At 37.3% G+C, this 27828-nt stretch overlaps 1 protein-coding gene across 1 annotated transcript in view; it reads right to left on the bottom strand.

Annotated features, from left to right (window-relative positions):
• Positions 1-27828, bottom strand: part of LOC126284790 (probable E3 ubiquitin-protein ligase bre1) — a 339859-nt gene that overhangs the window by 85659 nt on the left and 226372 nt on the right. Inside the window, exons 11-12 of the mRNA XM_049983953.1 lie at positions 22986-23116; positions 15518-15643 (exon numbers count right to left, since the gene is read on the bottom strand). Coding sequence (XP_049839910.1) covers positions 15518-15643; positions 22986-23116 — 257 coding nt within the window. The remainder of the gene's footprint in view (positions 1-15517; positions 15644-22985; positions 23117-27828) is intronic.

Raw genomic sequence — 27828 nt, 5'->3', positions numbered from 1 at the left:
TATTTATGACAAATCAGGCATAATGAGAAACTCAAAATACGTAGAACCTACAAATAAATATAAGCGAATTGCAACAAAGCATAAAAACAAAACAAATGAAGCACTGGAAATGACACACCAGTGTCACCGAACAAGTTTGCACCACTTGATACAGTCAGCAAAAAAAACAAGCAGTGTAAGTGATAGTAAATACAACAAATCTTCTGATAAATGTTGAAACAAAACGTTTCTAATGCATGGAAGCACAAAAAAGTTTTTGCTGCATGTTGAGAGCCATGGGAAAAGCCATTCCTGATGCTTTATAGAAAGAATTTTCCATATTCATAAATGATAAACCGAGAGCTACATTAAGTGCTGTAGTCAGAAACCTAATGACAGAAGCAATTTGAAAAAGACAACTGTGTAGTAATCATAGATGGCAGCAGTGACTTTTACAAAAACGAGAGCAGGTCAGCACTCGTAGAATTCAGGAATTTGTTGCCAAAAATAAACAGCGTAGATGTCACCATACTAGATGAAACATACCAGTGTGACATGATCTCCCTCATAGTTCACGTGTTAATAGAGAAATTGAGCGCTACAATATCAACCTACAAAAACTTCGTAAAAAATTAAATCGTGAGCACCTACTAGATATAAGCAAAATGAAGCATGAAGAACATAGCAGGCATTGACTTCACAGAAATGAAAAACTCAAGTTAGTGAACCAGATAGCAGGACTTTGTAATGAACTGCATAAAACAATGGACCCAATTATCCTAGGCTATAATCAAACAATACAGATGTGTTTAACTAAACAAGAGACAACCTTAGAAGTGACAACCTTGTCACTGCAGAGCAGTGTGAAAGATCTGTATAATAATTCCACTGATTCAGACTCCCTTATGCCAAACAGTTACGATTCACACAGAATGAAACATAAACAAAAAAGATCAGTACCCCTTAGGATGATGCACTTAAATGAGCAGTATCTTAGAAATAAGCCCAATTTGCTGCAAGTGTGCATGGGTGGGCATTCACCACCCTTATTAGCTATAACAGAACATGGACTGAAAGTCAATAAAAGTGAGTATCAGAAATTTGGTGGTCGTGTATAAGCAAATAGTTGAAGGTAACAACACGAAGTAGATGGGTGGGGGGATGGAGAGTGGGCAACAATATTCATTAGTGAAAATCTTACATTTAAAATAATCTGATTTATTGAAGAATATACTAAAGAAGGAACAACTGAAATGATTGGAATTGCAGTCACTGCAAATGTTCATTCAGTTGGGTTAGTTAAACATAAAGTATTGGAATGTACTGTCCACCAAATTCTGATTTGTTATATTATTTTGCTACACTTAACAAGGCAACTAGGCAAATGGGTCCTATTGATCTTAGTATAGTTGGAGACCTAAATATTGAAGCAAACTCTTTTAGTATAACCTAAATGTAACTGAAAGATACATTCAATTCATACAGTCTCACTAAGTTCTGACACTAAGTTAACAGAGTCAAACTCCAGTAAAATAAATTATGCAATATGAACAGAAATGTAAGAGACAATGTTAACTGCTAAAGTGTTATTTTTAACCACTCAGATCACTATTGTCCATTGTTGGAGTACTTTGTACCAAAAGCAAAAAAATAGTAGAGAAGTAGATTCTGAGTAACACCAACATCACCTTGAAAACCAGGCTAGCAGAGGAGAGGTGGAACACCATTTACTAAGGTAACAGGTTAGAAAGCAAATGGGGTGAATTTTACATAACTGCACTGAGGCATTCTGACACCACCTAATGTAACACATGGTGCAGAGCTCAGATATGTTGAGGCTCTCAACTGGAAGTATAAAGAACAAACACTCATCTGGATAGGATGGTATCTTGAGTGTTGTGTTTAAGAAATGTGCCAATGATTGGTATCATTAATTCCCACCTTCAGTAATTTATCTGTAACAGTTATCCTGTTCCAGCTCACAGCGTCCTTCTCAAAATATGAAATTCTTAACAAGCTACGCATGGAACTGGGAATGACTGAAGTCACACATCAAAATCACAATGTAGACCAAATCTGAATGTAGGGTCATCAAGAAAGTACATACTTACAAATGAAAGCAAATTTATTACTGACACCAATGCACAGCCAGAACAGAGCCTATCTCCTGGATGAGAGTGCAGTTATTTATGCCAACATTGAATATTCAAGAATGCTAATATTCATGCAACCATCAAATATTTCAGATACAGAAACATTACAAACATGAATCTTCCAGAAATGATAAATAAAATTAAAAATATTGGGAAAAGGATAGTTGCTACTCACCATATAGTGGAGATGCTGTCACAGATATGCACAACAAAAAGACTTCCGAAAAGTGATCTTTCAGCCAGTGAGGCATTCATTGAAAATAGACAAAATACACACATGCAAGTGCTACTCACCACATATGACCACACTCTGGCAGCTGAAGCCAGAAAATAACACATATATACCGGTGGTCAGGTTTGATGTTGCAGCCCATAGCTGCAACCAATGCTAATCACTACATCACACCAATGCTAATCACTACACCACACTACATTCACCAGAGCTTGTGGCATTATTCACTCTCCTGGAGAATCAGGAGCCTGCTGTTTCAGGACACCTCAGTGGAACTGACTACAGCAGCCTGTATCTAGACCTAGTCAATATTCCCTTGTATGGTGGCACTGGTGAATCCTCACATTCTGTTCATGTTGTTACAGTCTCTTCACTACGATGACCTTTGAAGGCAGCCCCTACCATCAAAGCATCATAATTGTTGAGTGGGTCTTCACTTTCCTTATCCTGTCAAGACTGATTTGCACATACGGACTATAGTGGTGGTTTTTATGGAAGACACGCACATTGTCTCTGTGCTTTTGTCTTCTTGATGAAGGGTCATATTACCGCTTCATATGTGATGTCTGATGAGTGATCAAGGATATAGCCTTAATTCCTTATTTCATTGCTTTACTCATCTCTTATATATATAAGTATTTCACTGACTGATCTTTTAGGCCACCTAAATAATCATTATTTGCTCATGTAAGTGCATAATGCAATCATGCGCAACATAAGTCCTGTGCAGATGAGACATTTAACAGCTTGTACACTCACTCTCTACTGGATTGGTAGCAGGAAAGTTACCACTTGCCAAAAGGTAAAGTTGCACAGTCTCCTTAAATTTACTTTCCCCAAAACTTGCTGTATCAGGAACTGTCATTTTGTACACCTATATATTCTTTTTATATCTGTTATCATCATCATCATATTATTATTATTATTATTATTGTTGTTGTTGTTGTTATGACTTAGTGGCAGCAGCTATAGTAGAATTAGTACTGAAGTATTAACTTTATTAGTTCACAGTCAGTGTTACTAACTCACATTGTCACTCTACATTAAAATTGTTGTTACTTAGGTAACTATGACGTAAAAATAGTACTGTACATGTGAAACCTTGGTCCAGTGTAAAAGAGGGCCTGATGGCTCTAATCAGATCAGGTTAAATAAAGGCTCTTCATCTGCTTAAGGAGTTGAAACATGTTTTCCATCATATGTTCAAAGGTGGCTGGAGTGTTACAGAGATCAAGCAGTATGACTTTTAACACATAGGGGCTGCCATGAGTTACAAAGGCCATCTTTCCGTGCATAGCCAAATTACCTTGACTTGTCAGTAGCCTTTCTGCATCATTTCCACAGTTGAGAAATACTTTACTCCTTTCAAGCAGTCCAGGGTGTCATCACTGCAGACAGTGTATAGACATCTTTCTTTATCATTTCGGTCATTTGTTGGTAGAGAATTTGGAAATGCCATGTACCATCCTTCTTCTTCACAAGAACACCCAGAGAGGACCAATGACCCTCTGAAGGTTCAATGGTGTCATCTTACAGCGTCCTCTTCACCTTCTGCTGAATTATCCGTTGTTTAGCCAGTGGCACTCTATATGAGTGCTCGCTAATTGTTGGTTGATCACCTATGTTGATACTTTGTTTTATCATGCACTGCTTGGTCTGTCTTTTCTTGACTTTGGATTTGCAAGCATCTGAAAATTGGTGCAGAATGGCTGTTACTCACTGATGTTCCTCTGTCATGCCAGATCCTATTGGCAGTTCAATAGTAGCTACCTTCCCTGCATTGTATGCAGTTGTATTGAAGCACAATTCTTCATCAGTGACATTAAGCTGCCCTTTCTAGATTGGTTCCTCTATTCTTAGGGACATAAATTTAGGGGTGAGTACTGCCTACCAGCAGCAGATAGTGATCCAAAGCTATCCTTGACCGTTTACAATACGTATGACTGTTGCTGGCATGAAGATTTCCTTTGTGAGCCTCAGTAGTTTTTCTGTAGCTCTGATCTTCTACAGTTATGACTGCCTGTGATGCCTGCAAGAAGTCCCATCTGAGAACAACATTATGACTATATTCTGTTAAAATGACAAATTTTAAGGGTTGTGGTCTGTTATGTATTGTCATTTTTGGAATACATGTTCCTGTTGGCTGGATGTATTTTCCATCTGCAACTTTCTGCTTTCATATAGCAGATGACACTCTTCTTCTGCTTATGAAGATGCTTTCAGCATTATAGAAAAAGAAGCCTCTGAGTCGACTGTCGCCCGTACTGGTTGGCCACAGATGATGACGTCTATTAGATTTACTGTCATCTTGGTAACTGTTATCAATTGAAGATTTTTATCTGTGGGAGCCTCACTTCTATAGATGGTCACCTTGCTTAGTTTTCATGAATTCGGCAGCTAGGCAAGTGGCTCGTGACAGGGGTGGCTATCTTGTCCAGAGTATTGTGATGAGGTTTATCCCATCAGTCACCTACACTCATCTGCAGATGACAGGAGTGAATAGGGCTGTTGTGATGGTTGACATCTTTTATCTCTGCAGTAGTGCACAACATGTCCAAGGCATCCACAGCAAAAACACACTTGCATGTTGTCCTCTGTTCTCAAAATTTCTGTTATTCTATGGAGCATTATACTTAATGGAAGAGTTGGTTGTACCTGTATTGGTCAGATGCAGATTTGTCGTTTGAGAGTGTAAGTCTGAGTTGGCTGAATCCTTTCTTCATGGTGGATCTGACAGGTGGTGGAGATTGATTCCAAAGATTAATATACCTCCTCTTCAACATTCTCTATTATCTATTGATTATGAGGTCAAAATCCATGTCTACTGTCTCTCGAGTACTCAGTCTGACATTTCCTACTGCCCTATACTGCTCTGTTTCTTCTCTTATTGTCTGACATATGAGAGAAGTGAGAGCATAGTGGTATTCCACAACTACCATATCTCTTGATTATGGGATCAAAATTCATGTCTGCTGTCTCTCATGTACTCTGTCTGACATTTCCTACTGCCCTATACTGCTCTGTTTCTTCTCTTATTGTCTGCCATACGAGAACCATACACTTTGCCGTTGGCGGGGAGGCTTCGGTGCCTCAACGACACAGATAGCCGTAAATGCATCCACAACGGAGGGGTATCTCTTGAGAGGCCAGACAAACGTGGGGTTCCTGAAGAGGGGCAGCAGCCTTTTCAATAGTTGCAAGGGAAACAGTCTGGATGATTGATTGATCTGGCTCTGTAAGACTAACCAAAACGACCTTGCTGTTGTGGTACTGCGAACGGCTGAAAGCAAGGGGAAACTACAGCCATAATTTTTCCCAAGGGCATGCAGCTTTACTGTATGATTAAATGATGATGGTGTCCTCTTGGGTAAAATATTCCGGAGGTAAAATAGTCCTCCATTCGGATCTCCAGGCGGGGACTACTCAGGAGGATGTTGTTATCAGGAGAAAGATACTGGCATTCTACGGATTGGAGTGTGGAATGTCAGATCCCTTAATCGGGCAGGTAGGTTAGAAAATTTAAAAAGGGAAAGGGATAGGTTAAATTTAGATATAGTGGGAATTAGTGAAGTTCGGTGGCAGGAGGAACAAGACTTTTGGTCAGGTGAATACAGGGTTAAAAATACAAAATCAAATAGGGGTAATGCAGGAGTAGGTTTAATAATGAATAAAAAAATAGGAGTGCGAGTAAGCTACTACAAAAAGCAAAGTGAATGCATTATTGTGACCAAGACAGACATGAAGCCCATGCCTACTACAGTAGTACAAGTTTATATGCCAACTAGCTCTGCAGATAACGAAGAAATTGAAGCAATGTATGATGAAATAAAAGAAATTATTCAGATAGTGAAGGGAGACGAAAATTTAATAGTCATGGGCGACTGGAATTCAATGGTAGGAAAAGGAAGAGAAGGAAACGTAGTAAGTGAATATGGATTGGGGCTAAGAAATGAAAGAGGAAGCTGCCTGGTAGAATTTTGCACAGAGCATAACTTAAACATAACTAACACTTGGTTAAAGAATTATGAAAGAAGATTGTATACATGAAAGCACACTGGAGATACTAAAAGGTTTCAGATAGATTATATAATGGTAAGACAGAGATTTAGGAACCAGGTCTTAAATTGTAAGACATTTCCAGGGGCAGATGTGGTCTCTGACCACAATCTATTGCTTATGAACTGTATATTAAAACTGAAGAAACTGCAAGAAGGTGGGTATTCACAGAGATGGGACCTGGATACTCTGAAAGAACCAGAGGTTGTACAGTGTTTCAGGGAGAGCATAAGGGAACAATTGACAGGAATGTAGGAAAGAAATACAGTAGAAGAAGAAAGGGTAGCTTTGAGGAGTGAAATAGTAAAGGCAGCAGAGGATCAAGTAGGTAAAAAGACGAGGGCTAGTAGAAATCCTTGGGTAACAGAAGAGATACTGAATTTAATTGATGAAAGGAGAAAATACAAAAATGCAGTACGTGAAGCAGGAAAAAGGAATACAAACATCTCAAAATGAGATCGACAGGAAGTGCAAAATGGCTAAGCAGGGATGGCTAGAGGACAAATGTAAGGATGTAGAGGCTTATCTCATGAGGGGTAAGATAGATACTGCCTACACGAACATTAAGGAGACCTTTGGAGAAAAGAGAACCACATGCATGAATATCAAGAGCTCAGATGGAAAACCAGTTCTAAACAAAGAAGGGAAAGCGGAAAGGTGGAAGGAGTATATAGAGGGTCTATACAGGGGCGATTTTCTTGAGGACAATATTATGGAAATGGAAGGGGACGAAGATGAAGATGAAATGGGAGATATGATACTGCGTGAAGAGTTTGACAGAGCACTGAAAGACCTAAGTCGAAAGAAGGCCCTGGGAGTAGACAACATTCCATTAGAACTACTGACAGCCGTGGAGAGCCAATAGGGCCTATACTCTACCTTCTGGTGAGCAAGATGTATGAGACAGGCGAAATTCCCTCAAACTTCAAGAAGAATATACTAATTCCAATCCCAAAGAAAGCAGGTGTTGACAGATGTGAAAATTACCGAACTCTCAGTTTAATAAGTCACAGCTGCAAAATACTAACGCAAATTCTTTACAGACGAATGGAAAAACTGATAGAAGCCGACCTCAGAGAAGATCAGTTTGGATTCCGTAGAAATGTTCGAACATGTGAGGCAATACTGACCCTACGACTTATCATAGACAAGAGATTAAGGAAAGGCAAACCTACGTTTCTAGCATTTGTAGACTTAGATAAAGCTTTTGACAATGTTCACTGGAATACTCTCTTCCAAATTCTGAAGGTCGCAGGGGTAAAATACAGGGAGCGATAGGCTATTTACAATTTGTACAGAAACCAGATGGCAGTTATAAGAGTTGAGGGACATGAAAGGGAAGCAGTGGTTGGGAAGGGAGTGAGACAGTGTTGTAGCCTCTCCTCGATGTTATTCAATCTGTATATTGAGCAAGCAGTAAAGGAAACAAAAGAGAAGTTCAGAGTAGGTATTAAAATCAATGTAGAGGAAATAAAAACTTTGAGGTTCTGTGATGACATTGTAATTCTGTCAGAGACAGCAAAGGACTTTGAAGAGTAGTTGAACGGAATGGACAGTGTCTTGAAAGGAGGGTATAAGATGAACATCAACAAAAGCAAAACGAGGATAATGGAATGTAGTCGAGTTAACTCGGGTGATGCTGAGGGAATTAGATTAGGAAATGAGACACTTAAAGTAGTAAAGGAGTTTTGCTATTTGGGGAGTAAAATAACTGATGACGGTCTAAGTAGAGAGGATATAAAATGTGGACTGGCACTGCCAAGGAAACCATTTCTGAAGAAGAGAAATTTGTTAACATCGAATATTGATTTAAGTGTCAGGAAGTCGTTTCCGAAAGTATTTGTATGGAGTGTAGCCATGTATGGAAGTGAAACAACATGGACGATAAATAGTTTAGACAAGAAGGGAACAGAAGGTTTCGAAATGTGGCGCTACAGAAGCATGCTGAAGATTAGATGGGTAGATCACATAACTAATGAGCAGGTATTGAATAGAATTGGGAAGAAGAGGAGTTTGTGGCACAACTTGACTAGAAGAAGGGATTGGTTGGTAGGACATGTTCTGAGGCATCAAGTGATCACCAATTTAGTACTGGTGGACAATATGGAGGGTAAAAATCGTAGAGGGAGACCAAGTGATGAATACACTAAGCAGATTCAGAAGGATGTAGGCTGCAGAGGGTACTGGGAGATGAAGAAGCTTGCACAGGATAGAGCAGCATGGAGAGCTGCATCAAACCAGTCTCAGGACTGAAGACCACAACAACTACCACATGAGAGAAGTGAGATCCTAGTAGTATTCCAAAACTTCCATATGGATCATACTTGTGAGTCAGCCTCACCCTCTTTTGTCCAACTCTTCCCTCCGCCCCCACCCCATTCAATGTGCTGACACCACTTTATGAATTCCCCTGTTGTTTTAACATCATTTACCAGAAGTGCTTGGTACATATCTTCTGTGACTACTTTCATCAAATATGAGGTTTTGTTGGCATCATTACAATTCACAATGTTGCAAATGGCCAAAACATTCTGTATGTATGATTGTGTTGTTTCACCAAAACATTGAGCCCTGTTCGTCAATTGTTCTTCCACTATACAGCCTTGTTGTTGATTATTAGCCTTGCCCGGGATTTGTCCCAGCTACTGATCTTCTCTTTGTTGTTCTTGAATCCCTGCTGGGCTGCGCAGTCCAAGAAGAAGTATACATTTATCAAAAACATCATGTCATGCACCTGATGTGTTTTGTGACTTAGTCAAATCACTTTAGCCATTTCGTTGGGTCCTGATAAATGTCTCCAGAGAAAACTGGTGGATGTTTGGTGTGCAGCTGACTTATGCTGTTTTGGAATCCATGTGCCTTCTGAATCTACAGATCTTAGGAATGATGTACTGCTTATATTCCAATTCCTGTGTGTGTAAGTGATGGCTTTGATGTTGTCTAGTTGAAACAACGGAGATATTGATGTATGATGTACCATATCAAGTAACATCATGTTGAAACCACAATCAAGTTCAGATCTGAAGGCAGGGTCATCAGTGAAGAGCACACTTGAAACTGAAAGCATTTTACATCACCATACAGCTAGAACAGAACTGAACTCCTGCATATAACCATCAAATCTACCAGATATATAAAAATTACAAACATATGATATTACAGGGACCTTCGCAAAATGATAAACACAAAATATCAAATATCTGCTGGTGGTCAGGTTTTATACAGCAGTCTAAAGCACACAGCACTCATATAAATGACTTATGCAGTAAAAGTGTACGTTTAAACTGCCTGCGACGCGATGCGATGGGAAGCATAATGGCCATAGTGATGCAATACGATGGAGTGTTCACATTGCACACAATACAGTGAGCGCGCGATATGGCCAGCAATTGAGCAGTCTCGGCACGATGTCGTGTTTCCTCGACCCAGTAAATTCTTTTTTATTAGAAAACAGTGCTCTGAGAATTCAACGCAGTCGTGAATGGGTGCATGAAATCAACAAGGAGACTTGAGAAACGATGAGGATAAATTTTGGAGTTATTTCAGAATGAGAACAGAGACATTTGATTGTATAGTGTTATCTGTTTCAAACAGATTACAGAAGCAAAACACAAATTTCAGAATGGCTATTACCCCTGAAAAAGTTATGATCACCATTAGGTAAGTACAATATTAAGTTTACAGCAATCATTTTATTATGAAAAATTTACAAATTGTGATAGATTCAAACTTTCTGTTAATAAATTTTGACATAGTTGACAATGAGAAGTAAAATACATCACAGTGCACTCAGTTTAAGTATCAAAGTTTTCAGAATCTTGGTGGCTTGAAATAACAATGTCATCAAGTTCAGTTTCTGAAATGACTATTTCATTCTGCGGATTTCCAGAAATTATGATTTCAGCTGGATTTTCAGGTGCATAGGGTGACATCAACGAATGTGCCGTGGAAGTGGTTGATTGTTCCAATTCTTCCAAAAGAACCTGCTGAATTTTTATCCTGGCTCTCAACTGAGTTGCTGGTGATAGTTTTCGCATTGCTGGCAGCAAACTCACTACAAAATGATAGCTGTCATCTTGCGTTTCTGATTTCGACATTTGTTGCTCAATTAGCTTCAACTTTTGCTTCTCTATATTTAGCAACTCAGAGTTTGTCAATTTCTTGCATCTCTTGGTTTGTGTGTAGGGTGGGTGAGGGAGGAGGTTTCCTTGTAACTTGGTTGGTTTCATCAGGCGAAACACTCTCTTTCTCTGTAAGAGCTGGTGAAAATGGTACGTCGTCGTGTTGCGATGCTGTTCTTTTACTGTGATGAATATTACTCTTGGTCTTCCATGGCATCTTCTCTGCCTCATGATGACTGGGTGTAGTGTGATGTCCTTAGGTTAGTTAGGTTTAAGTAGTTCTAAGTTCTAGGGGACTGATGACCGTAGCTGTTAAGTCCCATAGCGCTCAGAGCCATTTGAACCCATTTGAACTTCCGTGGCATAATTATGTCAGTGAGGAAGGTCATTAGCTCGCACCACGGCCAATTGGATTGGAAAGGCGGCATGCCACCTTCGTCTCCTGAACGTTCAGAACGAGTTTTTTTGAGTTCAGAGCGGAAAGTGTCACGTAGGTTCTTCCATTTATTCTTCAGTACCTCGCCTGAAAATATAGGCGTGAAATTCCAAAATGACAGAGCAAACAGTAGTGCTTGAAGAAGAGCAAGGAGTGTCAGAGAGGCCTTCAAAAACTATGTCAACAGTCATTAACACAAATATATTTCATGTCGAAATTATCAAATACTGTAACTATTGTGAACGTAATTTCATTATCAAAATACTGTAATAGTACCTATACACAATTAAAATTAGAAAATAAACGAAGTTGTTTGTGTTACTTATTTCTTGGATCTTGTAGCTATTTATTTTACTTTTTTGTACTTACTGTCTGTTCCACAATCTTCAGCTATTTCATTCCATGCTTGACGAACAAAATCCCTATTGTGGTAATATTTATTTTTCTGCTCCCACAACATGGAGCATTCACGCACACTGTTAATTAGTCTTTCGATGTCCTTTGCAAGCAAGCAATTACTTCAGACACAAGCGAAAACAAGTAATTGCTCCAAACACTCGCGCGAAACGCAAACTCGGTTGCGACTACAGCGGGAGTCATCGCATCACACCGCATCATATCGCTCGGCCCAGTCTGCAGTCTAAACGGGCACCGCTCTGTTACCACTGTTAAACCAAGCCTGCCCATTGTCGCGCGATTTCAGCGCTTCATCGCTCCGCTTGGCTCGGCATCGCATCGCATCGCGGGCAGTGTAAATTTAGCCTAATGGCGGTGGAAGCAAATAGCTGTAAATTCCTAGGCTTTCATTTGGGCTCAATGATATTAATTCTGTGTATAATAAAGTCATTAATGGTCTGTATCTTCTTAGACAGCTGACCAGTATGGTGCACACCCACATCCTGAAAACTGTACATTATGGGGCAATACATCCCTGTCTTAGCTACTGCAAAGAAATATGGGGTTGCGCTGCAAAATGTTCACCTTGATAGAGGACTGTTTGCTGCAAAAAAGAGGGTTTGGGGCTGTACATGGACTGGGCTGTAAAGAATCCTGCTAAGTTTTCATACAACAAAAACAGTTCACTAGTATTCTTTGTACTTCTAAACTCTTTCTCTCAGAAAACTTTTGAAATTAAATGTAGTGATGTACATGTCCACAACACTATGTAACTAATTCAGACAAAGAACTAAATTAAAAATGTAAGACCTTACATGATATGATATGGTATCATAAGCTGCCCTAGTTGCTGGAAACTAGTAATAATAAACAGATCAAATCAAAACTAATAAAAAATTTAGTTGAAAAGTGTTTGGCACCATTTAATTTTAAAGCAGTAAAACTTAAGAGTCTACTGATGCAAAGTAATATAAAATATATGTTAGCTAGACATAATATATTTCAAGTGTTTTTCAAATCCAGAAAACAACTTTATAAAATATAGAATTTATGCTATGTGCTAATTTAATAATTCTTGTTGTGTTAATGTGTGTTAAGTTTGTAATGTATTCTTACAAACATTAGTGATTGTTATAATTACCATTTGTAACATTAAGACCTATATGTATCTGACATTTGTAAAAGCCATCTCACTGATGACTCTGCACAAAAGTTGTACATAAATAAATATAACAGACAATGTGGAGAATGTTCATGTGTGTATTGTAATGTAACGGACTACTGAAGAGTGCAATACCACCCTTATAGTCGCATCTGCCCATGGAGGGTCAGTGCTCCAATTTCATTTGTATGATTTTTTTATTTAATGTTATCGTATGTAGTATTTAATTTTGCCCAAATCTTTTTTATTATATTATTCTATAATGTGAACTTTATTTGTTTATTTCTGGAGAATATGTTGGCACCAGTGTGAGCCAAAGACATTCGTGTGTGAAAGGTAGAGAGTCGGACATTGTTAAGGTGACTGTTGGAGTGAGTTAGTTTGACTGTTGTGGGGAGAGCGTGGTTTTGTGAGGTGGACTGTTGATGGGAGTACGGAAGGAAGTCTGTCGTCTTATATAGAGAGTATGTGATATGAAGATGGAAATTATTGTGAAAAAGTTAAATTAATAAAAAATGAAGAATCAATAGTAAAACAAAAAGTGAGTACCAGTTTTCATTAGCACACGAAGACACGGACCTAATATTAACAATGTTAGATGGATGGAACGCACCATGGCGAGAATCAAGACAACAAGACCAAATACAGCATCTAAAGGTAAGGTATTTTAATTTGTTTTAGTATTCTGTGATGTATCATTCTTTTGTCTAAATATTAAGCTTAACATCATCTGTTGTAGATACAGACCACCGAAGCTGGCGGGGTGTCGTCAATTGATCATCATAATCTCAGGGTTTGAAATGGGATTTAAATGAATTGAAAGTTTGTTGCTTGATATTTGATTTTCACCTCGGACGAAAGAGGGTACATTACAGTATTTACTGTCCAATACGTCAGAACATTTCAAGGAAACAAAGAGGCAAGATTCTGATTTGAAGATGAGTTTAGTGCCTAGGAAACTTTTCTGGCGCATCCACTTGGAGGGATACAGGCTGAAGAAACTCATACAGTGTAATGCATATTTTTTCTGCCAAAAGACTGTGATAAGGAGTGGGGCTCTTGTGCCCTGAAATAGTGTTATGTATTTCTCTTTATTACTGTATTATCACCAAATAGCTACAATGAAGGCCCTGAATTGCATGCGTGGGTGGATACACTCTGGCCAAAGCCAGCATTTCTTATACTTCTCCCTGATAAAAATTTCAAAAATATATATGTATAGCAGTAGCTCAATGAGTAAATACTCTGATGAAAGTGTAAAAATTTTCTGTTTTCCAACCATGGCAGCATGAGCTCTCTTTTCAGTAATCTTTGTATTGGAACTAGGAAGCCTACAAGTCACTAAGATGGTCTCTGCTAAGGTACCATTCTTGAAAAGCTAAAGGACATCACAAGAACTTTACTTTTAAGGAAGATTAGCCACGTGAAATAAATTAGTATGATGATTTCTCCTCTTGACACTACTCCCTGTGACTAGTTTTCTGTGGTAGGAGATGCAACTATTGTTATGATCATCTGCCGGTGACTGTAAAGCTACGAAGATCATGCTGAGAGTGGTGTTGATACACAACTTTTCTGTGATGCAACATAGGTCTTATAGGCACCCAAGGCTTGCCAGAGATTACTAAGCAGGCAAGTACATAGTGTATTGTATATCTGATGTAGTTCATTTAGAAACTTAGGAGGTACTGATGGGTGGAGGAAGGGGTGGCACAGGGGAGAGAGAAATACAAATAAAAACAAAACATTACAAACATTAAAATAACTAAAGTAATCTAGTACGTGAGACACGAGTTTTTTCCAGCACTTACAATGTTCAAATAATGCAGCTAGAGAACATCTTCAACAACTGGTAATATTTAGACAGGTGCACAAACTGTCATTTTCAAGGCACAGCATGCACCTGTCAAAATATTGGTTCGTGTTGATGATGTCATCTGGCTGCTTTCCTGTAAGTCATTTGAACATTTTAGAAGGTAATTCTCACAATTAGTAATGCAACAAGATTAGCACTAATTGTTATTTGTTTCCAGTACCCATTACAGTGGCAGACTGCAGTGGCTGCTTCTGCCAGTTAATCCAGAACTTGACTTGTACCACATTCCTGTAGGTCTCTTTAACACTGTGAATGATTGAATGAAAAAGAAGAATGAATATTAAGACTGGTTTCAATCTGCAGTCACACAGAACTAGGAAATAAGGAAACATATTTCGCCAATAAAAAACCTTACTATCTGCCAAGTTGTTTGCATATGTTAAACAAACTCTGCTTGAATCAATGGGTAGAGTTTGTGATCACATGAGAGAGAAAAAACTTTCTGATGACTTTATGCAATATTTACAGTTTTGAACATACACCTGGTCTCTACACAAGTTAGTTGGGAGCACAATTCGATCTTGCACAATGGATTTACTACTGAAATGTTCTCATTCCTTCATAGGTAATAGCTCCTGCCATTGGAAGTTATTTTCACGCCATATGTTTCACCTCAGTCTTCCTGGCACTGCCATTTTTGTAATAAGCATAATGCTGAGTTTTCTCCCAAGAACATACTTTTTGAAATTTCAGGCAGCAGCATTTCATTTCCCCTCTTGGAAGCAATCAATTTCAACTTATTGTATGTTCTGTTTGCTTTGTTTTTGTTTCATATTTTGTGGTTTCTCTTTTTTATATGATTTAATAGCTCATTTTTTCCTCTTTCTGCAGTTTCTCCCAGTGTATTTATAATACCTCAGTTTGACTGAAGTATCAGTCTTAATTATGCCAGTAACAGCACAGCCAAAAAGAACATGTCCATTTTTTAAGACACGCCTTCATTTTTATGATATAAGGAAGATCTGATGAACTGCTTATTCTTTCTATTGTTTTCCATTAATGTGGGTGACTGCTATCTGTTATTTATTCTGACTCACTTATTTTAAACAATTTTTCTAGATGAAATGCATGTGTTTATTAACAACACCAGAAGTTGTAAACTATACCTGTTGTTTTGTTGCCTCTTCTTGTCTCTCTTGCTCTGTTACAGTTCTTTGTTCACTGCAAGATTGAAGAGGATTCAAAAAATATTGAGATCTTGTATCTATTTGTATGTCATCACCCTTGTCAACCTGTAAAATATCAGAGAAGTTTTGTAAAATCAACAGAAGGTAGTCCAAGAATAAATCTCAAGACAGACAAGCTGAATAAACGATGATGCACTTACCACATCCAATAATATGGAAGTATAGCTGACAACATGATAGAAAATAAAAATGCTGATGTCTCATAGGTAATCTTTGTCCAGATGAGATCAGGTAACATACAGAAAGAAGAGATTTTATAAGATTAACAATGTTCTCCACATGAAGCAATTGTCAACCACCATTTTCACCTCCCTCCATCTACTTTCTTTTATTGTTCAAAATAAGTAACATATAGATCATTTTTGAATTTGATAATGTATTTTGACTACAATCATAATCTTTAGAGTTGTTGCACTATGAAACAAGAAAGACTGCTTTTCTCCACATAGAGGAGTTAAGCAACAGGGAGACACATTCAAAGAACACTGTTAGATGTTATAAATTATTGGGCAGAGTCCTTCTTCAGATGTAGGAAAACACAATATATGTACACAACTCAGTGTACATCATCACTGTCATGTCTGTCCATAGACTAAGGCCCAATTGCTGTGCACAAAGACCTCGGCTGGGCTGAGTAGTGGAGGTACAGAAGAGGTATGAGAGAGAGAGATGGGAGAGGGACAGAAGGGTAGGGATGGGGAAAATCCTGTAGTGCTGCATGTGGGAGTGTGCAGAAGGGACTTGGAGGGGGCAATGTTGGGCAGCATGTTCAGCACTGGATGATCCAGCCATGGTTTGTTGGTGACCATTTACTTTAACAGACAGATAGTTAGTGGTCAAACTCATGTAGAATGCCACACTATGGTTGCAGCTAAGATGGTAGACCACATGGCTGCTTTCACAAGACATCTTGCCTTTGATGAGGTAAGAAATGTATCCGGTATTACTGAGGTAGATGATTATGGGAGGATGTCTTACATCTATGTCTATTACAGGAGTGTAAGCTATGAGGGAAAGGGTTGAGATCAGAAATAGTGTAGGGATGGAAAAGGATATAGCACAGGTCTTGTGGATGTTGACTACCACTGTGGGAGAGGTGGGGAAGATAGTGGGGAAGACATTTCAGGGCATGATGAGATGAAATCAAGAGCCTGGTTGAGACTGTGGTTCTCTTGCTCAAGTCTTAGAATCGAAGAATATGAAATTTGCATTTTGAACTTCATCCCTGATTCACAGGATATCATGTGAGAAAAGGGCAAGCTGAGTTTTGTACGATTTATGGAATTAGTTGGGTAGTTAGTTTCATGCAATGATGAGGAACCAGTCATTTTAATTCATGTTACAAATTATTTTGTAAATATGCTTATGCTTGCATACTGATCCTTCATTTATTTTTTAAATTAAAGGCATACAGGTGTGAGTTAATAATTCCTACCCACCACCTTTTACGCATTACAGGAATAAATTCTTCTACAAAATAGTAGTTTTCAAGGAAAAACTTTTTCAGTTTATTTTCATGCTGCCTGTCCGGCATTGTATATCACTGGGTAAATTATCAAAAATTTTGTTTGCAGCATTGTTAATCCCTTTTTGTGCTAAAGACAACATTAATGTGGTGTAATGAATGTCATGTTTTCTTCGGCTACTGTAATTATGCACATCATTGTTCCTTTTGTACTGCAGTGAGTTATTTATGACAAACTTCATGAGGGAATAAATATACTGTGAAGCAGAAGTCAAAATGCCTAAATTCTTGTCTACAGGATGATTGTCAGAGAGCAAATGTATTATTCTTACAGTACGTTTCTGAGCAATGAAGACTTTCTTTCTTAAAGAAGAGAAATCAAAGAACATTATTCTGCATGACATGACTGAACAAAAATATGAAAAATACAGCAACTTACTGATTCATCCCTCCAAAGATTTGCAATGATTCTAAGTACAAATGTGGCTGAACTAAGTTGTTACAAGAGTTCCAAAACATGATTTTACCAGTTTAAATTCTTATCAATATGGGCATTTCAAATCTTTGAAGTTTCCACCCTGTGCATATGTTGTGTCTTTTTGAAGTTGAGGGTGAAACCATTTGCAGGAAACCAGTCAATGATACTTTTAAGAATGCTGTTTGCCTTTTCTTCTGTTGCTGTATGTATGCTTGCGTAGGTTACAGTGCTAGTGTCATATACGAAAAGGACTAATTCTACTTGTTATATATTACATAGAAAATTGTTCACATGCGAGGTTTGGAACTTAAATAGTGGCAACTATTCATTCACAACTGATACAAAAGAGTTACACGTTTGCACCTATTACTGTCCTTCAAAGTAGTCACCAGCATTGTGTAGAACTCACTGCCAGTGATGTCGAAGACATAGTATACTGTTAGCAGAGCCTGTTCTTGTTATCCATGAATTTGATTTTTTGTTTATTTTCATTCTCTTCAGAGGGAATGAAATATCATAGCAGTATTTATAATTTGAGAAGAACTTGTTGAATTTTATATTTACAGAACTATTGCTTTCCATGTCCCAGTTTACATTATTTAACATTAAAGACCCTAATGCTGTCATTAATTAATCTTCTCTCAATATATCTCCTGTTGTCACTTTTCTCATGAGATTTACCTAAAGTCAATTTAACTGCTTGATGATCAGAGAAACCTGTATCCAATACCTCAGATTTAAAACCACATTTTGATTTGTCAATCAATATTTGGTCTACAGTACTTACACTTTTGCTGCTGTATGTCGTGGCTTCTTCTACACACATGTCCATATTGTATGTTTTTATTAGATTAACAAATTTTTGCCCATTTTTACAGTTGTCCTTGAAATTAATACTGAAATCCGAAAGCACAATTATGTCTTTTGACTGACTGTTTAGATAGTTCAGAAGTTTTTCCAAATTTTCAGAGAATAATTCAAAATTGCCAGATGGGGACCTATATATACATGCAATTATAATTTTACTCTCTGTTACTTCACATAAACAATATTCGAAATCTTTTTCAATACAGCAGGCATTTTAAGCCTAATTTCCTTTGATTTAAAACCTGTTCTTACATATGCAGCAAGGTGGTTGGCCCAGCTCACAGTAGTTCACCAGCATTCCTATTTTCTTTTTCATTATTAGCACTATGCCTGCATTGTCACCATTTGTTTTATTGATAAATCTGCACTCACATAACCGGAAATCTTCTCTTCTTGCCACCACAATTCACTGATTCAGACTATATCTAACTTAAATATATCCACTTTTCTTTTCAGATTCTTTAGTCTACCTAGCTAATTAAGGGAGGTTAAGGTTCCATGTCTTGACCCTAGAATGCCATATTCATTTTTTTCTGATGGCAACATTCTCGTGGGTAGTGCCTGCACAGAGATCTGAATAGAGTCTAGTTTAACTCAGAACATTTTATTCAACAGGGAGCCATCATCATTAAATTACATGGTAGAGCTGCATCTCAGCAGGAAACTCAATGACTGCAGTTTCTCCTTGCTATCAGAGGTTCTCAGTACTGACATAGCAAGGCTGTGTTCACCAATGTTACAATTCCGTTTGGTCAGTCATATATCTTACTGCCCTCAAAGTTACTGAAAAGGCTGCTGACTTTTTTCGGGAACCATATGTTAGACTGGCCTCTATTCAGTATAGTTCTGTACAAAGGGGATCATGAGATAGGCCCCTGCTACACGTGCAGGCACAGAGAGGGTGCAAGAACTGAACAAATAATAATAATAATAATAAACAGATGATTGACATTATACCAATTATACTATCAACTACAGGAGTCATACCACACAATATCCACCAGTACATCAACACAATACAGCTACATCCAAACATATATATACAACTACAGAAATCTGTAATTATTGATACATGTTCAATTACCCGAAAGTTCCTAAACGCAATGTAACACATACCGTACAGTTAAAAGGAAGTCATGCTTGATCAAGGTCCGTGTCACTTTCCATTTTTAACCAGACATAATGTCTGAGAAATGAAAGAAATAATAAACAGATGGTTTAAGAATTGTGTGAAAGTAATGCGAGTTCTCCTAACCATCATATTTCTATCTTTTTCCTAAGAGAGGAACCTTTTCCCTTGGCCCACAGCACAGTTTTTGTCAGAGTGTCACTTCTACGGTATCATGTCATCCAAGTGGTATCATAAAGACATGTTATTACTGAACAGTCATCTACCACTAACATGGTTTAAGTGGTAATGATGCTCTTGGTTCACACAAGTGTAGCCTACACAAATTGCTCATAAATGACAATGGAGTACATCATTATGGTGTAGAATCTCAAAGTAAGTGAATGGATAGTTAAGTAAATATACTATTATTTGACCAAAGGATTTTGATTTTTGGTGACTGAGGACTGCAGAAAGATGCAACAGTGGAGGTAGCAAGAAAAAAACATGGAGGGGACATTAATTTACTTATTCCGTCAGCCAGTATTTTTGCTGCTCCCAAGTTTCAGTTGGTGTGATCTATTGTGTAAGTAAGAAAGAAGTCAAGATAAGGCTTCTGTGGCTAACTAGCAATACTACAGGAATTGTGAGTCATTGTCTCAAACCAAGGAAATGCACAATATCATCACAATTTCTAGAAAGGGATTTGCAACTCTTACTTATACCTCTTTCTTAATTTTAATAATTTATGAGGAACAAACAAAACCTGTTCTTTATTTTACATTATACTGAAACCAATGTAATACAGGTTCCATAAAGAATAATGTATAAATATTTTTTTACATTGAATTTTTTAGAAAGGTAACACAATTTCTACTTGATCTACGAAAATGAAATATTTAATTTATTATGTGCAGTATTTTACATCGATATATTCAATTTAGGTAATATTTTTCAACACCACTTAATTTTTACTAAGGATTCTAACAGAAATATAAAATTTGTTTAACTTGTGCAGAAAAAAATTACAGGAAGGCAGTTTTGTTCACCGTGGAGACTTAGAATTGGCTGTTCTGCATCATAATCAGAATCAGAATTTTATTGTCTCATAACGTACAAGTTAAGTCATTGATTTTATGTACAGGAGACTCATCAGCTTATAACTATGATGGAATACAATACGTTTTATATAATCACAATGAAATCTGAATATTGTTTATTATTATTGTTTTTATCCTGCTCAGACGGTCAGATCATTAAAAAAATTCATCAACAGAGTAATAACATTTCTGCACCAGGGTGCTATACAATTCTCTCTTTACTGCCTCAGTTCAGACCTTTCTAAAATTCACGTCTTTCAGTTTATTGTATACTTTCATTCCCGCATATTGTGGAGTCCGTGCAAAAAGCTTAAGCCAGTGTGTAGGCAGCATAAAGCTTTCTTTGTTTCTAGTTTCGTAACTATGTTGGAAATTAATTGACAAAAAGAGTTTAGGGTTATTACTTGTGAAAGGAATTATTTTATACAGATACAATGAGGGAACGCTTAGTATCTTAAGATGTCTTAATAATGGCTGACAAGATTCTCTTGGCTTTGCACTGCATTTGTTTCTGATAATTTTTTCTGCAAAGTTAATATTTTTGTCATGTTGCTAGCATTCCCCCAGAAGACAATACCGTATCCCACTACTGACTCAAAGTAACTTTGGTATACCCTTTTTTTGTGTCTATACTAGTGACATTGGCTAAAATTGTCATAGCAAACGGCAGGCTGTTTATTTTTTAGGTAATCTATGTGTGAGGACCATGATAGGTTTCTGTCTAATTGCATTCCTACGAATTTAATGTGCTCTGCTTCATTTAGCTCCTGGCTTATGTGAATATAATTTGTTAGAGACAATTTTGTCTTAAATTGCATCAGATGTTTTTCTGAAATATTTAGCTTTAGGCCATTTAGATGGCACCAAACATCTAGGTTTTGCTAGAGTTTCTGTGACATTTTCAGGAATTTCTTCTGTGTTTTTAATTTCTACCAGTACTGATGTGTCATCAGCAAATAAAACTGAATAATTTATATTTATGGGTAAGTCATTTACATAAAAAAGAAAGAGGATTGGGCCCAGATTTGAGCCTTGTGGTACTCCCTGTGAGGAGGTTCTCCACTTCGAGGAGTATTTCCCTTTGCTTGATGTTGTGACAACCCTTTGCTTTCTCTCTGTTAGATATGACTCACACCATTCTAAGGCGCTACCCATAATTCCGTATTTTTTCATTTTATATAGTAGTAAGGAGTGATTCATGCAGTTGAATGCTTTGGTTAAGTCATAGCAGATTCCCACAGCTTTTTGTGACTTGTCCAAAGGGGAACTAACTTTAATCACAAATTCATTGATTGCATGAATTGTACTTTTGCCTTTCTAGAATCCAAATTGATTTTTCGAGATTACATTGTATTTGTAGCACAAATTTTGAATTTAAATAGCAACAATCATTTCAAATGCCTTAGAAAACACAGGAAGAAGGGAAATTGGACAGTAATTTCCCATATCATTTTTGGAGCCTTTCTTAGATACTAGTTTGACTTCTCCATATTTTAGACATTCAGGAAATTGTTGTAATGACCAATCTACCTCATTTAATCTATAACAGACAAGTTTATGGTTTCTTCACTGAACTGTGTTTCATGAAGCCTCTCCTCCCATTTTTTTCTGCTATTTATTTTTTGTAAGTTTAATTCTATAGCAGAGCAGAGTGATCTGAGATACCTAGGTTTAAAGAGAATTTTGCAGTGTCCTCAAATGTGTGATTTGTTAAAATATCATCTGTGCATGTTGCTGTTTGCTCATTTACTCTGGTGAAGTCATTGAAAGTTAGCCTAAAGCCATATTCTTGAATTACGTCAATGAACTTAGTTGACATGCTTATTTTGCTTGCTGTATCTATGTTAAAATCAGCAGCAATTAGAATTTGTTTCTTAAATTTCTTTAGTGAGTTTACATAGGAGACACTGGAATTTATCTACCAGGGCTTCAAGATCACCTTGGTTTGTTTCTGCTCCATGGGTAATCTTTTGATGTGACTGCACCTGCATTATGAATATTTGTTTTTATTGAGACAAGCCTGCTCCTCTCTGCAGCAAGATCCATGATTCATATGGACATTTATCTCTGGTTGATATTAGCTTGAATACTGATTGCTTTCAATGAGTATTGTGTTCAAGAAATATTGATCTGAATCCTAATCAGACACAGATTTTTAAACTGTACTACATGTGCATTACATTGCAGGCTCAGTGTAATTATCTGAATAGTGTGCACAATATCATTCCAGGTCATTGTGGCTTCACTAACTGCATCTCCATTCAATCCATTCATTTCATTTTAGTACATTTAACTTATATAAAATATAGTGTGTTGAACCAAACTATAGTTTATAACTCATACTCATTTTCAATTTATTGTCAACTCACCTCTTCTGTATTGAGGTCCTTCCTTGGAATGAACATGAATTCTGGTGATTTAGTTACTTTTGAAAGAAACTCTCTTCGTGCTCTTTCACTTGTTGAGTCAAAAGATTCATCGTGGCTGATGTGATGCATGTCTGTTGAAATAATAAGCAGAAAAATTAATTATGCTCATTTTAACAAATTAATTAAAAAAAAAATCATGGACTGTGGTTCTTGTATGTGTGTCACACAGTTCTGTTTTCATAACATCCATAAATAAAGAAAATTTCAATTTCAAGATTTTACAAATAATGAATATTACTACTAAGTGGCTAAACAGTAATACTACATAAGGTAGCCTGTAAATATCCACAAAAGAGTTTTCGAAGAGTTTTGGGGCTGGTTTTATGGGCATACAATCAAAGTGAATAAACTGCTTAAAGGAACCCAAAACCTGGCAGCCATACTCATATTACTCCTGTTTCTATTATTGGTAAAAAGAGCAATCAACTTTGTTTAGGACTGTTGCTAAAATTGTTACTTTTAGTTTCTTATTGCAGACATGCTTACAGCCAGAATTAGACTGGATAACAACAGTGAAAACATTGGTATTAACATACATTACAACTTTAATATACATTAAAGACATTGTTTCCATAGATCTAGCCATTTCCTCATTCATGTATGATGTTCTATAATTTACCAACTATAATTCACTTGTTTGGTTCACTAGATATTCTGAGTGAACTATCATTACAGAATCCTGACATCTGTGGCTCACTGTTTAAAATCATTCCTTGAAGACAGAAAACAAAAGTTATCATAGATGTCTGACACAATGTGTTGCATGATTGAGACATCTCATTTAATCATTCATTGTAATCTGTGGATCCCATCATGAAGGGTAACAGTCGCAGATGTGGATTAATTCAAGATATTTATTAACAAAGTGAAACAGTAATTAGCTATTGTAGTAATAATTAATTATTGTTGAAATATTATAAATTATTTGTGCTTACTTAAACTATATAAAATGTCATAAAATTAACAACTTTTCTTTTCTGAAAAAAAAAAAAGATGCTGTTTCCTTTGTTCCATTAAATTGCTATTGTTTACCTGCTATTGCTAGCTGAATATCTCCTATCCCCTTGACCACTGTAATATTTATCAAAGAACAACAGATCTCTATCTCTCTTAATGCAGTAAGATTATAAGAAGACAGAATTGCTGGCCAGTACTGTAGGAGACAAATTTCTAAGTACTGTAAGACACATAAAAGTGAAGAAAAACCAATCCTAGTTATCACAACTCTTAGTACTGTCAAGAAAGAGGAGAGAGTGACAGGCTGGGAAGAGTTAGGAAGAAGAGACAGGTCACTGAGACCACAGGATGAGAGGAAATCACCCTTTAAGATAATGAGGGGAGAGAGGAAGATGATGGAGGTGTTATAGAGTCAGAAGTCAAAGATGAGTGTTGAGCAAGCTTCAGCCAGAGATGCTAAACAGATAGAGTAAGAATTGAAGATAGACTAAGAGAAACGGAAATGAGAAATGAAATGAATAACATGAACAAAAATTCAGAGGATAATGGAAAAAGAGACAGGGGAAAAAAGCAAATGAAAGAGAAAGAGTTTTCTTCAGTGAATTTTCTTTTTGATAGAAGTCTCTTAACACTTTGCATAATTTCACTAAGTACTGTCCTATGGTATAATCTTACGAGGAAATACAGCTGAGGTAAAAAAATCTGCAGAAACATGCATGTGTTTATACAATGTTGATAACCAGACTATTGTAAAGATCTGTGGGAACCTTGGGATTCTTACAATTACATGTCAATAAAACAACTCCCTAATTCCACTTGTGGTTAATAATATCATTGAATTTAGAATGTACTACAAAATTCACAAAGGCAATAAAAACAAAAAAATAAATAAAATAGCGAGGTAAAAATAAATAAAATTCAAACAATGGAAAATTCAGGATGGTATAACAACAATATGAAGAGGATAGATGATTAATCAACTCACACAACACAGTAAGTGGCAGACAAGCACACTGACTATCAGACTAAGTCTTTCATAACCCATGAATAGAGAGAGTGAATCATAGTCTCCACCAGTGATTCAACTACCTCCCATCAAGCCCTGAAATGCGAAATATTCTCCCCAACCCTCCTACAGTGATATTCCACTGCCCACCAATCTACATAACATATTTGTCTGTCCCTATTCCACTCCTGCTCCCGACGCCTTGCCTCATGGCTCATATCTTCTGTCAAACTTTACTAATGTCTTTGCTGAAAACTACCTAAAGCAGATAGGTAGGAACTGGCAACCTACAGACCTGACCAAGTTGAGGATGTCCATATCAAAACTGGTATCAGACATCATGACGTGGTTGTAGCAACAATGATTACCAAAGAACAAAGGACAAAGAAAACAAGCAGAAAGATACATATGTTCAGAAAACTAGATGAAAAATCAGGAACTTGAAACTTTTAGTACAGGGCAGGTGCATACAGAGGAACTCTAGCTCAAGTTTAAAAGAATAGTTCATCACACATTGGATAGATATGAACCCAATAGAACAGTTCATAATGTGAGGAAACCTTTATGGTATACAGTCACTGTAAAGCAACTTCTAAAGAAACAGAGATTACCACATAATATGTGGTGCAACCACAATGGAGGGGTATCTGTTGAGAGGCCAGACAAACGTGTGGTTCCTGAAGAAGGGCAGCAGCCTTTTCAGTAGTTGCAGGGGCAACAGTCTGGATGAATGACTGATCTAGGCATGTAACACTAACCAAAACGGCCTTGCTGTTGTGGTACTGCGAACGGCTGAAAGCAAAGGGAAACTACAGCCGTAATTTTTCCCAAGGGCATGCAGCTTTACTGTATGATTAAATGATGATGGTGTCCACTTGGGTAAAATATTCCAGAGGTAAAATAGTCCTCCATTCGGATCTCTAGGTGGGGACTACACAGGAGGACGTTGTTATCAGGAGAAAGAAAACTGGCATTCTACGGATCGGAGCATGGAATCTCAGATCCCTTAATCAGGCATGTAGGTTAGAAAATTTAAAAAGGGAAATGGATAGATTAAAGTTAGATATAGTGGGAATTAGTTAAGTTCGGTGGCATGAGGAACAAGACTTTTGGTCAGGTGAATACAGGGTTATAAATACAAAATCAAATAGGAGTAATGCAGGAGTAGGTTTAATAATGAATAAAAAAATAGGAGTGCGGGTAAGCTACTACAAACAGCATAGTGAATGCATTATTGTGGCCAAGATAGACATGAAGCCAATGCCTACTACAGTAGTACAAGTTTATATGCCAACTAGCTCTGCAGATGATGAAGAAATTGATGAAAAGTATGATGAGATAAAAGAAATTATTCAGGTAGTGAAGGAAGAGGAAAATTTAATAGTCATGGGTGACTGGAATTTGACAGTAAGAACAGGAAGAGAAGGAAACATAGTAGGTAAATATGGATTGGGTGTAAGAAATGAAAGAGGAAGCCATCTGGTAGAATTTTGCACAGAGCATAACTTAATCATAGCTAACACTTGGTTAAAGAATAATGAAAGAAGATTGTCTACATGGAAGGACCCTGGAGATACGAGAAGGTTTCAGATAGATTATATAATGGTAAGACAGAGATTTAGGAACCAGGTGTTAAATGGTAAAACATTTCCAGGGGCAGATGTGGACTCTGGCCACAATCTAGTGCTTATGAACTGTAGATTAAAACTGAAGAAACTGCAAAAAGGTGGGAATTCAAGGAGATGGGGCCTGAATAAACTGAGAGGTTGTACAGAGTTTCAGGGAGAGTATAAGGGAACAATTGACAGGAATGGGGGAAAGAGATACTGTAGAAGACGAATGGGTAGCTCTGAGGTATGATGTAGTGAAGGCAGCAGAGGATCAAGTAGGTAAAAAGACGAGGGCTAGTAGAAATCCTTGGGTAACAGAAGAGATACTGAATTTAATTGACGAAAGGAGAAAATATAAAAATGCAGTAAATGAAGCAGGAAAAAGGAATACAAACATCTCAGAAATGAGATTGACAGAAGTGCAAAATGGCTAAGCAGGGATGGCTAGAGGACAAATGTAAGGATGTAGAGGCTTATCTCATGAGGGGTAAGATAGATACTGCCTACAGGAACATTAAAGAGACCTTTGGAGAAAAGAGAACCACATGCATGAATATCAAGAGCTCAGATGGAAAACCAGTTCTAAACAAAGAAGGGAAAGCGGAAAGGTGGAAGGAGTATATAGAGGGTCTATACAGGGGCGATTTTCTTGAGGACAATATTATGGAAATGGAAGGGGATGAAGATGAAGATGAAATGGGAGATATGATACTGCGTGAAGAGTTTGACAGAGCACTGAAAGACCTAAGTCGAAAGAAGGCCCCGGGAGTAGACAACATTCCATTAGAACTACTGACAGCCGTGGGAGAGCCAATCCGGACAATACTCTACCTTCTGGTGAGCAAGATGTATGAGACAGGCGAAATTCCCTCAAACTTCAAGAAGAATATACTAATTCCAATCCCAAAGAAAGCAGGTGTTGACAGATGTGAAAATTACCGAACTCTCAGTTTAATAAGTCACAGCTGCAAAATACTAACGCAAATTCTTTACAGACGAATGGAAAAACTGATAGAAGCCGACCTCAGAGAAGATCAGTTTGGATTCCGTAGAAATGTTCGAACATGTGAGGCAATACTGACCCTATGACTTATCATAGACAAGAGATTAAGGAAAGGCAAACCTACGTTTCTAGCATTTGTAGACTTAGATAAAGCTTTTGACAATGTTCACTGGAATACTCTCTTCCAAATTCTGAAGGTCGCAGGGG

Source organism: Schistocerca gregaria, chromosome 8 (genome assembly GCF_023897955.1).
Source record: "Schistocerca gregaria isolate iqSchGreg1 chromosome 8, iqSchGreg1.2, whole genome shotgun sequence".
NCBI classification, from domain to species: Eukaryota; Metazoa; Arthropoda; class Insecta; order Orthoptera; family Acrididae; genus Schistocerca; species Schistocerca gregaria.
This window is presented reverse-complemented; position numbering and strand designations above follow the sequence as displayed.